This window comes from Pipistrellus hanaki (assembly GCF_964339955.1).
Source record: "Pipistrellus hanaki genome assembly, chromosome: 2".
Classification (NCBI taxonomy): domain Eukaryota; kingdom Metazoa; phylum Chordata; class Mammalia; order Chiroptera; family Vespertilionidae; genus Pipistrellus; species Pipistrellus hanaki.
In genome coordinates, this window is record NC_140504.1 from 178,126,509 (window position 1) to 178,137,509 (window position 11,001).

Genomic DNA, 11,001 nt, shown 5'->3' on the forward strand with positions numbered 1-11,001 from the left:
TGACCCTGGACAAGTCCCTGCACTTCTCTGTGCCTTAGTTTCATTGTCTTTGAAATCCCTCCTCGGCGTGTGAATGAAAACAGTAATCACCAGGCACTGAGGCCATGATGCGGATTGATAATGACATGGGGGTGACCAGAGGGCTCAGCAAAAGGAGACCAAAGTAGCACCTAAGGGTGGGCTTCGCAGCCCTGCTGGCTTTTCCTCATGTGGAAATGCGGGAATTGAACTATCCCGGTCACTCCCAATCTAGGTGTGATGTGAGGTTGTTTGGGGACTCCCTGCAAATTGTCCCAAACCCCAAGCTGTCCCCCTTGAGACTCAGCTAGGGCAGCAGGTTCAGGGGAGCCCCCCCCCTTAAACACTCACCAGGTCAGAATGACTCAGATCCCTGCCTGGACGGCTCAGCAGGTGGCAACCAGAGTGAATGGCCAGAGTGAGCCCCACAAGCACTCTCCACACAGCCCCGGGAAGGCAGCGAGGGCCGGGGAGCAGAGCGGATGTGGCATGAGTCCTCTGCTCCCTGGACAGGAGGTGCGGGCAGCAGTGGTGCCATGGGAACCAAGGTGTGTTCACTCTCTGCCTCCCACTCCCAGGACGCATCGGATAACCATCACCAACTTCTGCCTCGGAAAGCACCTCGTGAGCGAGGGGGACCTGCTGAAGGACCAGAGGGGCAGCCCCGCCTACATCAGTCCCGACGTGCTCAGCGGTAGGTGCGGTGCGCAGGCAGTGGGCCGGCCAGCACACAGCCAGGCACCCAGCAGTTCGCTCCTTCCGCAGACCCTGCCTGTGGGCTTCCTGATGGCTTCGGCCAGTACTGTCCTCGGGGCCTCATGGAGGACGAAGACAGCAGTGCCACACCAGTGCACATTTCGTCAATCTCTGAGATCAGTGCTTGGCAGGGAGGATTTCTGTTCATGTAAATAAGGCACTTGGACTTCCCCAAGGAAGTGACGTTTGAACTGAGATGGGAAGGATAAGTGGGAATCCTGGGGAGTGTGACTGGGTGGAGGCAGCACAGCACATTGCAGGAGAACCACTGAGGGCCCCTGTGGCTGTTGCTCAGAAAGTGAGCCTGGCTCAAGGCCAGAGAGGTGGGCGGGGGCCAGACCGGGAAAGGGCTGATGGAGGCCTCATTGAGAAACAAACGCCATCCTTTATTTCAAGTGCAAAAGGACGCCATTGAACAGGTCTTGATGAGGGTGCCAGGATGAGATTTGCATTACAGATTTAACTCCCTTGGTTCCGTCATGCATTCACTCATCCTGCTGGTATTCCTTTTTACAGATGAGAAAACCAAGGCTCAGAGAGATTCAGCCTCTGTCCAAAGTCATAGCTAATTGTAAACCCGAAGGCTGGACCCCAGGGCTGCCTCCTGCCCACGCCCAGGCTCCTGTTTCACCAGGTTTTCTTTCCTTTTCCCACTCATTCTTTACCAAATTGGGTCTCTCCTGATCCCGTAGGGGATCAAGGGCTTATGTCAGCGGAGTCTCTCCCATGTGAAGAAGGCCCAGGATTGTCCCCGGGGTGTGTACCCACCAGCACACACAGGTGTACCCTCCTCGCAGTCACAGAGTCGTGCTTGCCTTCCTGGGAAGCTGGCTGCTGTAATTGACCATAGCATCTGTAGTCCTCTCGGAGGCCTCCCCAGCCCAGGCTTGTGCTGGAATGCCAGGGCTACCCGTCCGTAGAGGGTAGTGGTACCATTCCCCAGATTGGGGAATGGGGGGATGGGAGGTTTGGAATCCCTTTGGCCTCTGCTGGAGGACTCTCTGGGCAACCCCCAGTCCAGCTGGGCACCCTCCATGAGAATCCCCAAAGCATCTCTAGATGAAAGGAGCCAGGAGGGAGAACCAGCTCTGTGGTGTGTGTAGGCCTGAGGGTGACAGGGCTCTTAGTCAGGACTGTCCTTAGCAATGCCAGGCTAAGGTGGCCTCCACGTGCAGCCACTGGCTGCTGCCTGTGGCTTCTCTCTCTGGTCCTTCCAGACGTATCCCCATCTTGTAGGATGAAACAGAGACACCATTGCCCCAGAAAGAGACCCAGGCTGGGAGACCAGGGCCCGGGCTCTGACACTGGCATTGCTAACTAATCAGCTGTGTGACTTGGCCTTCACCCCCTCCCTGAGCCTCAGTCTCCTCACGGAAACGGTCCTGCCTCCCACATTGTTCAGAGGATGAAGTGTGATGCTTAAGTACAGCCTGCATGTGGGTTCTGGTCTCAGGTCTGCTGCTCCTTTTACACTGAGTGGCCAGATTATTATGATCTCAGAATGCATAATAATCTGGCCACTCAGTGTATATCCTATATAATAAAAGGCTAATATGCAAATTGTCCCCTTGACCAGGGGTTCGACCAGCAGTCAGGCCGGCCAACTATCCATGTCCCCTCCCCTTGGCCAGGCTGGCCGGACCCTACCCATGCACGAATTCATGCACTAGGCCTCTAGTGTGTGTGTGTGTGTGTGTATGAGTGGCCAGATTATTATGTGTTCAGAGATTATAATAATGTGGCCACTCAGTGTATTGTGTGTGCCAAGCACAGCCTAGGCCTTGGAGCTGAATGAAGGCAGTGTTGGCCTTGCCCTCGTAGAGTTTATGGTCTGGTTAATAATTGGGACCTTGGGAGAGTTACCTCTCTGGACCTCTACTTTCTCATCTGTAAAGTTGGGAAGCTAATAACATCTACTTCATTGGGTCCCTGTGGGATTAGATGAGGCCTTAACCTCGAGTCTGGCTCAGTAAACATTAGCTGGCATCATCATTACTAAAGGAAAGCTTCAAGATTAGTGTTTTCCCAGAAGGCAAAGTGCAGGGAAAGGTCGCCTGATGGCCAGAGCTTGTCTGCTGGAGGCGGCGCCCAGCTGTCATCTCTGTCCAGGGCAGAGCGGAAGGTCCTGCTCTTCCTGCGGGGCAGCTCGGGCTGGCACAGTTCCCTCCCTCCTTGGCTGAGGCTCCATCCGGGGCATCTTGGTGGGGACCCCCTTCCTGCTGCTGCAGGAGAGGCAGTACCTCCTGTGGAGCCGCACAGAGCTAAGCACAGTGGCCCAGTGAACTCTATTGCTTTCCCACGTGGAGCAGGGCCTGGAGCAAAGGTCAGCATCCGGGGTTAGAAAAGGGCGGGGCCATGCTGCCTCCGGGAAAGAGCTGGGCAGAAGCTCATCACACAACTGCCTGCCTCGCCAGCCTCAGGGGCCTCATGGGGTCGCTGTCTCTCTCCCCCACTTAGAGAAGTCACAGGCTTGGTGATGGAGGTCCGTGATACCTTCTGAAGCACAGGCTGAGGTCTGACAGCGCCTCCGTGCACAGTCCCACCCCTTAAGCTTCTTGACCTTCAGTGGGCCAGGGGGGCCCTTGGGAACCAGTGTCCTCCAGCCACCCAGGAGGCTGGGGGACCCAGCGGAGGTTGACCTGGTGCCCAGCAACGTCTCTTCCACAGAGGGCTGAGTTGTGTCCAGGGAACCTGGGGCCGCGGGGCCTGCTGGTGTCCTGGGCACTGGCAGCAGGGCTTTCCGAGGCTGGCGTCGATCCCACATCCTAGGTGTGCAGTCAGGCAGCGGCTGCGCGTGGGAGGAGCTCTGCTGCTGAGGGTGGATGCACAGATTCCCAGGCAATGGGAGAAGCAGCGCTTTTCCATCAGCCGTGTGACCCTGGACAGATCACATCCCTGGGCCTCGTTTACTCTGTGGACAAAGAGAAAATATCTAACCCACAGAGCTGTGGTAGAGGGTTAATGAGATGGAAGTGTTTCTTCCAGTGTTAGCCCTGAGAGTTGACCCAACTGGACAGCCAATGAGAGTGCGTGCTGGGTGCAGGGCACAGCCAATGAGAGCACGTGCTGGGTGCAGGGCTCAGCCAATGAGAGTGCATGCTGGGTGCAGGGCACAGCCAATGAGAGCACGTGCTGGGTGCAGGGCTCAGCCAATGAGAGCGCGTGCTGGGTGCAGGGCTCAGCCAATGAGAGTGCGTGCTGGGTGCAGGGCTCAGCAGGGAGCGAAGCAGAAGCCCCTGCATGTGAAAGTGTGCCTTCCCATGGGGAGACGGGGAACAGACAAAGAAGGGGGTCCTTCAGAGCTCAGTGCTATGAGGGAATCGTGATGGGTGTGGCTGACTGTCCAGAGCCGCGCAGCTTTGTCCAGGGCCACACACATGGCCCTCCTGCTCTGTGAGCCGCTCTGCTAGGAGCTGGGCCGAGAGCTGGCAGCCCGGCTGGTGCTTTGAGGAAGAGGCAGGAGGCACTCCCGAGGTGGGATATCACCGTCCATTCCCCCTTCCTCCCCCCCAGCTGGGTCTCCAGAGCAAGAGCTGAATCCGCCTGAAGAGACGGGCAGTGGGGGGAGGGAGGGGAGGTGGAGACTGGGTAAGAGCCCGCTCTGGGAGAAAGGGGGCAGGGTGACCGGAAGGGAAAGAAGGTGGCAAGGTCGAGGGGTCCCTGGATAGGTTTCAGCAGGTAGCTGGTAAGCGGTGGGAGGCGCAGGGCAGTCTCTCTCTGGGGTGTGTGCTAAGTGGTGCCTCTGTGTGCCCACAGGCCGGCCGTACCGGGGCAAGCCGAGTGACATGTGGGCGCTGGGCGTGGTGCTGTTCACCATGCTCTACGGCCAGTTCCCCTTCTACGACAGCATCCCCCAGGAGCTCTTCCGCAAGATCAAGGCCGCCGAGTACACCATCCCGGAGTGAGTCCTGGTCCCCGGGGAGGGGAGGGGGGCTCTGCCGCTGAGGCTTATGGGAGAGACAACACAACGAGGCCTGGAATCCTGGGTCCGAGCTCGGCCCAGCTCACCCACCTGGGCCTCCCCCTCTTCCCCTCCTGCACCAGGGACGGGCGGGTTTCTGAGAGCACCGTGTGTCTCATCCGGAAACTGCTGGTCCTCGACCCCCAGCAGCGCCTGGCTGCCGCCGACGTCCTGGAAGCCCTCAGTGCCATCATCGCTTCGTGGTGAGTGGACTGGTGCCGGCTGGGTTCTGCCCATCCTGCCAGGAAAGAAGCCTGAGGGTGGGCCTGTTTCTCCGCCAGGCAGAGTCCAGTTTCCAGATTTTCCCCTGGGGCAAGATTGGGAGGGTCCTGGCAGCACTTGGCTCTAGCACCTCCTGTCCGCCATTGATGCCAGATGTTATCTCACTGAGTTCTTAACCACACACAGCCTGTGAGGTGGAAATTGTCCCCCATTATTGGATGAGAAAACGGAGGCTTGGAGAAGCAGAGTTGATCACATCAGGAAGGGACTGAGTTGGGACCCAACCCAGGTCTTTTGACTCCAACCAAGTTTCAGAGCAGTGAGGACCGGGGAGCAGGGGCTGGGCGGCTTGGAGCCGAGCTGACGTGTGACGCGCCTGCCTCCCCTGCAGGCAGTCCCTGTCGTCTCTGAGCGGGCCTCTGCAGGTGGTCCCTGACATCGACGACCAAATGGGCAATGCGGACAGCTCCCAGGAGGTGAGTTGGGAAGGACAGACAGGCTGCTGCCCAAGTCCTGGGGGTCCAGCCTGCAAGGAAGGCAAGCCAGGCAGGGACAGAGGTGGCAGCTCCCAGCAGGCTGCAGGGCCTTTTCAGCTTTGTGCCCAGCTCTTAGAGTGGGAAAGGGAGACCTCAGGCCTGTGCTGCCTGGGCCTGCCCCGTGTGCAGCTCAGTTGGAGGTTCTGTGGCCTGAGAAAGGGCGGCTGAGGTGGAGGCCCCACAGCGGCCCTGCCTGGCCCTGCCTGGCCCTCCCTCAGCTTCCCCTTCCTGCCACGGGCTGGCCCTTTAAACAGTCACATTTCTCTGCCCCTCTGACTCACATGGTTCTCTCTCAGCCTTCCTGCTTTTCATTTTCCAAATGATTCATTTTCTCCCCGTTTTCTCTCTTCCTCTGTTCCCCACACTGGAGAAAGTGCTGGGCCCAGAGGGCAGAGACTGGGCACAGGCAGCAGCGATTGGATGATCTTAGGGTGCCCCCTGGAGGACAGAGCTTGGCTAGGCCCTTAGGAGGGGTACACTGGGCAGGGAGCACCGGGAGGCACCAGCCTGGGGCCACAACAGAGCCTCCTGGCCCTGGGAAGAGAGCCCCAGGCTGCCCCCCAGCTCCCACCGGCCCACCATGCTCAGCAGCTGAGGTGATGACCAGGGCACACGCGGAATGCCCACGGCACGTCTCCCTCAGTCCTGTGTGGCCACGCTCTCATCCGCGTCTCACAAGTGGGAACTGGGGTTCAGAGAGGTAAATAGGTTTCCCAAAGTCACACAGCTTGGAAGTAGTGGAGCTGAGCCTTGAACCCAAGTTGACTCCATAGCCCTGCTTTCCCCCTCAGCTGATTAGCACCAGAACCTTCCACTTCAGTCGGTCCCTGTCTGCCTGGGCCACTCTGGGGGCTCGGTGTGGGGCAGGATAAAGAAGCACAGCTGCCCCAGGCCTCCTTTTTTGTTAATCCTCATTGAGAGTATTTTTTAGAGAGAGTGGAAGGGAGAAGGGGGGCGGTGGGGGGGGAGAAACATTGATATGAGAGAGACACAGATTGGTTGCCTCCTGCACATGCCTGGACCAGGGCTGGGGATCAAACCTACAACCCAGGTATGTGCCCTTGAGCGGAAATCGGACCTGCAGCCCTACGGTGCACAGGCTGATGCTCCAGCCATTGAGCCATACCAGCCAGCCCGAGGCCTCTTTTTTAACACTCGCCCTGCACTGGCCCCTCCCAGGCTCTTGACAATCTCTGAGGGGAGCTTACTGTCCACTTCGCAGGCGAGGAAGCCAAGGTTTTGGAGTCAGTGTGGGGGATATGGCTCAGGTGCCAGGTCTGCTTCAGCTGGAGTGACACCCAGGGTGGCCAGCAAGGCGAGGTCCAGGTCGGCTGGGGGCTTCAGGGGCCCACACTCTGCCTCAGCTGGATGGGGTCCAAGGGTGTGGGGCCTGGGGACGGACCTCTGAGCCCGGTGATCTGACACACTCCCTGCTCTTCTCTGCCCATCGCCCCCTCCTCTCTCTGTCTGTCTCTGTCTCTGTGCCTCGCAGGCGAAGGTGACAGAGGAGTGCTCCCAGTACGAGTTCGAGAACTACATGCGGCAGCAGCTGCTGCTGGCCGAGGAGAAGAGCTCCATCCACGAGGCCCGGAGCTGGGTGCCCAAGCGGCAGTTCGGCAGCGCGCCGCTGGTGCGCCGGCTGGGCCACGACGCGCAGCCCATGAACCCCTTGGACGCAGCCATCCTGGCACAGCGCTGCCTGCGGAAATAGCCCCAGGCTGGGCACCGGCACCACCACCACCTCTCCCCGGCCCCAGCCCGTGCCCTGCTGGGGCGGGCCCTGGAGGGCCGAACTCTCCGGGCTGGCACAGGGCCGCCAGGACAGCCCAGGTCACACATGGGGTCAGCAGAGGTACCACGAAGCTACCTTTTGGAATGATTGCTTGATTGTTTGGTTTTTTAATCAGAGAAGCCTAGATAACTAATCTGCTTTTAATCATGACATTTTAATCTACCTCTGTCTCTCCAACCATGCTGTCTCTGGACTGAGAGGAGGAGGAGGGAGCCCGCCAGCCGCCGCCCGGCCGCTGCTCCCCACAGTCCGATAAGCTGGAAGTGCAGCTCGCTGCTGGCTCTCCGAACGAATGCCCACTCCCCACCGCCCTCCCGGCCCCTCCCCCGGCCACTGTCCTCCCTCCCCTCGGACCCCAGGCCCCTCAGGCCAAACTTGGAAAACCTTCACCTCATCTTCAGTGAAATTCAAATATATTTATTTTTATACTGAAACCAACTTCTCTCCCATCGTCAGGTGGCTCGGCCATGGTTACTCCCTGCCCCCGGCCTGGCTAGACAGCAGGGCGCCCACAGCTCACAGGTGGGCCCTCCTCACCCCGAGGCTCAGAAGCCCCTTCTTGCCAGCCCCTCTCCACCTCCTCCCACCAGTCCCTCCTCGCTTCTGGTGATGGGAGGCCTTTCTCGGCTTGGCTCTCTCTCTCCCATCTCAGTAGCTGCTCTGAGGTGCTGACACTCGCATTAACCCTGGTTTCCTTCCCCACCCTCCGCGCGGTACCGAGGTCACGCCAACACAGATGTGAACGAGGGGCCGGGCAGCTGGGAGGGTGCGCAGGGCTGTCCAGGACAGGCGCCCTGCGGGCACGCCCTCTCGCTCCCCACACCCACTCTGCTCAGAGAATGTGGGGACATCGCTCCTCCTGCCCTTGCCTCCTAACAGCAGACTCCGGCCAGGGTCCTCCCTGGGGCTGCAGGCCTCTTGGGAAGAATTGTGGGAACTGGGGGCCCTGTCTGGCTTGAGAACAGCCCTGCTGCCCTTTTTGAGCCGAGATTTTGAAGTGGATGCCTGTCTTGCCAGAAATGCTGTTCTCACCAGAATGCCCCCGTCCCATGCTCCCTCACTGGACTTGGCCCTGCCCAGTGCCAAGCAGACCTTCCCCGGCCTCCCCACCATCCCCCCTGGAAAGGCCAAGTGTCCCCCTCCGGGCAGCCCTGGCCCTCGGGCCCTTCCTGCCTGTCCTTGCTCCCCGATGGGAAGTGCAAGGTCTGTGCAAGGTCTGTGCGACCTTGTCTCCCAGTGTGAGCTGCCCTCTCCCAAAAGCTGACTCACTGTGAGTGACTTGGGCAAGTTCCCAAACCTCCTCGTGCCTCAGTTTCCCCATCTGGAAAAAATGGGGCCACCTCTTGCCAGCAGTAGCAGGGCCACCCATGCCCCTTCCTCCCCATACCCTTCTCCCAGCACTTGGGCATCTCGTGCCTCTGCCTCAGTGGGTCTGAGGGAGCCCGCTGAGCCCCGCACTCACTCCCCGTGGGCACCAGGCTCTGCCCTCTCAGCTGTCGCTGAGAACCAGGGTGTCCTGCTGTGGGTCGGATGCCCTCCTTCTATATTTATTTCAAAAAGAAGTCTCCTACGGGAGTAGAAATGCAGTCCAGTCCAGGGCGCCTGCCCTGGGACTCCCTCCTGTGAGGGCTCAGCTGTGCCCTCTGGGCTGCTGGCCACGTGTGGTCTTTCTCCTCCTCTTCAAAGCAATATCCTCCAGGTCTACGAAGCCCTCTCAGACAGAGTTCAGCCGCATGGCTGATTGCATTGCTAGCAAAGCAGACAAGAGGAGGTTGGGTCTGCCCTCACTGACTGTCACACGCTGAGAGAAGTCCAATTGTAAAGAAACAAAACAGAAAAAGTCACAAAAAAATTTGTATAAAGACGTATTTTTGTACTACATGGGGACTCTTCCTGCATGTCAGCAATAAAACTTCCTGATCTGGAGCCACCGTGGCTGTACCGCGTGCTGTTCTTGCCCTCCTCACCTGCGTGTCTCCCGCCAGCCGTTCTCCCTCCATCCCAGCAGGAGGGACAGGATTCCTGCAGCTCCTGGCTCTGCCACCAGGTGCGCTGGATAGGCGCCCCACCCCCACCACCACAGCAGCCACTGGCCACAGGCCCTCACTGGCTTGGATGGGGGAAGGGCCAGAACTGCCGAGCTTTCTCCCACAGGCTGGCCCAGCCTCCCCCAAAGTGCCCAAGGGGAGCTCCCCACCTGGCCTGGCTCGGCCCCGGACCTGTGCAGGAAGTAGGCGTGCCTGCTGCTTGCAGAGGATTGATCCTCTCCCCCTGCCAAGCCCCCATCTAGGACGGGGAGGACTTACCCAGACAGAGACCACTTATGTGCCCACATGCCCTCCCAGGGCAGCTGGGGTAATAAGGGCCAGGCCAGGCCCTTTCCTGAACCACCCGCTCCTTCCCCTCCCTCGGAGCCAAGGGGCTTCCTTCCTCTCTTCTTTCCTTCCTTCCTTTGCTTAAATTTAGACTTTACAGATTGAGCACTGGCACGTGAAGCTAGAGGTAGTCTGGCCCCTCCCTGGGCCACCACTGGGCCCAGGCAGACTTACCTTTGTGTCCAGGATCCACACAGGCCCAGGCCCAGGCCCAGGCCCAGGCCCGGGTCACAGCAGGAGCAGAGGTCCTCGCAGGAGAAGCCTCTTCCCAGTCTGTCCACACAGCCAGAGGGGCACCTCTCCAAGATGTGAGAAGACCCTGCGAACGCTTCAGAGCAGACGCCCAGGCCTCCTCCACACCCACAGCCCCACACCCACGTGGCTCCCATCCTCCTGTCCCCTCCCGCATGGATGGGAACTTTGCCCACTTCACCTGGCCCACATCTACCTGCCCCCCATCTACCTGCCGAGCTGCCCTGGCCGTACCTCCCTCCCAGCCCAGCACTGCCAGCTGCCACCCCGACCTTAGCTACATTTCAGCCTCCCTCCCGTCCACACCTGGTCAGCCTTTGTTGTGTACCTGGTATCTCCTAAACTCCTACAAGCATCAGGCTTACCTTCAGCAATTCCCAAACGGCAGGCTGCATGAGGGCAGGCACTGTCTTTATATGTATATTTCTTTATTGATTTCAGAGAGGAAGGGAGAGGGAGCGAGAGAGAAACATGAATGATGAAGGAGTCATTGATCGGCTGCCTCCTGCATATCCCCCGCTGGGGATTGAGCCCACAACCTGGGCATGAGCTCTTGGCCGGAATCGAACCTGGGACCCTTCAGTCTGAAGACCAACGCTCTACCCACTGAGCCAAACCCACCAGGGCAGTCAGGCACTGTCTTGCTCACTCTTGTATCCCAGCACCTAGAAGGGCACGTAGCTCGCACGCCAGAACCGTGTGGTCAACACTCTCTTATGCTCCTGAGAAATCAGACAAAATGAGAAGCTTCTGCCAGTTGAAGTCACTGCCTGGTCTCCTGCCCTCGGGGGAAGCAGTTTCTGAGAGAAGCCGGCCGGCTGCCCTGGGAAAGGAAGTCAGGAGGTGGCGTCTCTCTCCACAGCTGAGCTGTTCAGGCTCCCAAACCACGTCAGCTGTGATCACTGGTCTCTCTCCCCCACACCCCCTGGCCTCCCTGCGACCACCATCTGAGGCCTGAGCCCCTTCTCTCACTTCCTGTCCTCCCAGTGCCCTGTGGCAGCCCAGCCACCCAGCAGTCAGTGTGCCTTTAAAGGGATTATTTTCTTCTCCTCTACTCACACCCCCCTGATGGCCTCTGCCCCAGGCCAC

The 11,001-nt window shown here is 59.3% G+C and overlaps 1 protein-coding gene across 2 annotated transcripts in view; it reads left to right on the forward strand.

Moving 5' to 3' along the window:
* Positions 1-9,216, forward strand: part of STK40 (serine/threonine kinase 40) — a 38,055-nt gene extending 28,839 nt beyond the window's left edge. For both annotated transcript variants that reach the window (XM_084871952.1, XM_084871951.1), the window contains exons 7-11: positions 597-712; positions 4,531-4,675; positions 4,819-4,938; positions 5,349-5,433; positions 6,986-9,216. In XM_084871952.1, the coding sequence (XP_084728078.1) occupies positions 597-712; positions 4,531-4,675; positions 4,819-4,938; positions 5,349-5,433; positions 6,986-7,204 (685 nt within the window). In that variant the 3' untranslated portion in view covers positions 7,205-9,216. The remainder of the gene's footprint in view (positions 1-596; positions 713-4,530; positions 4,676-4,818; positions 4,939-5,348; positions 5,434-6,985) is intronic.
* The last annotated feature ends 1,785 nt before the right edge of the window (positions 9,217-11,001 follow it).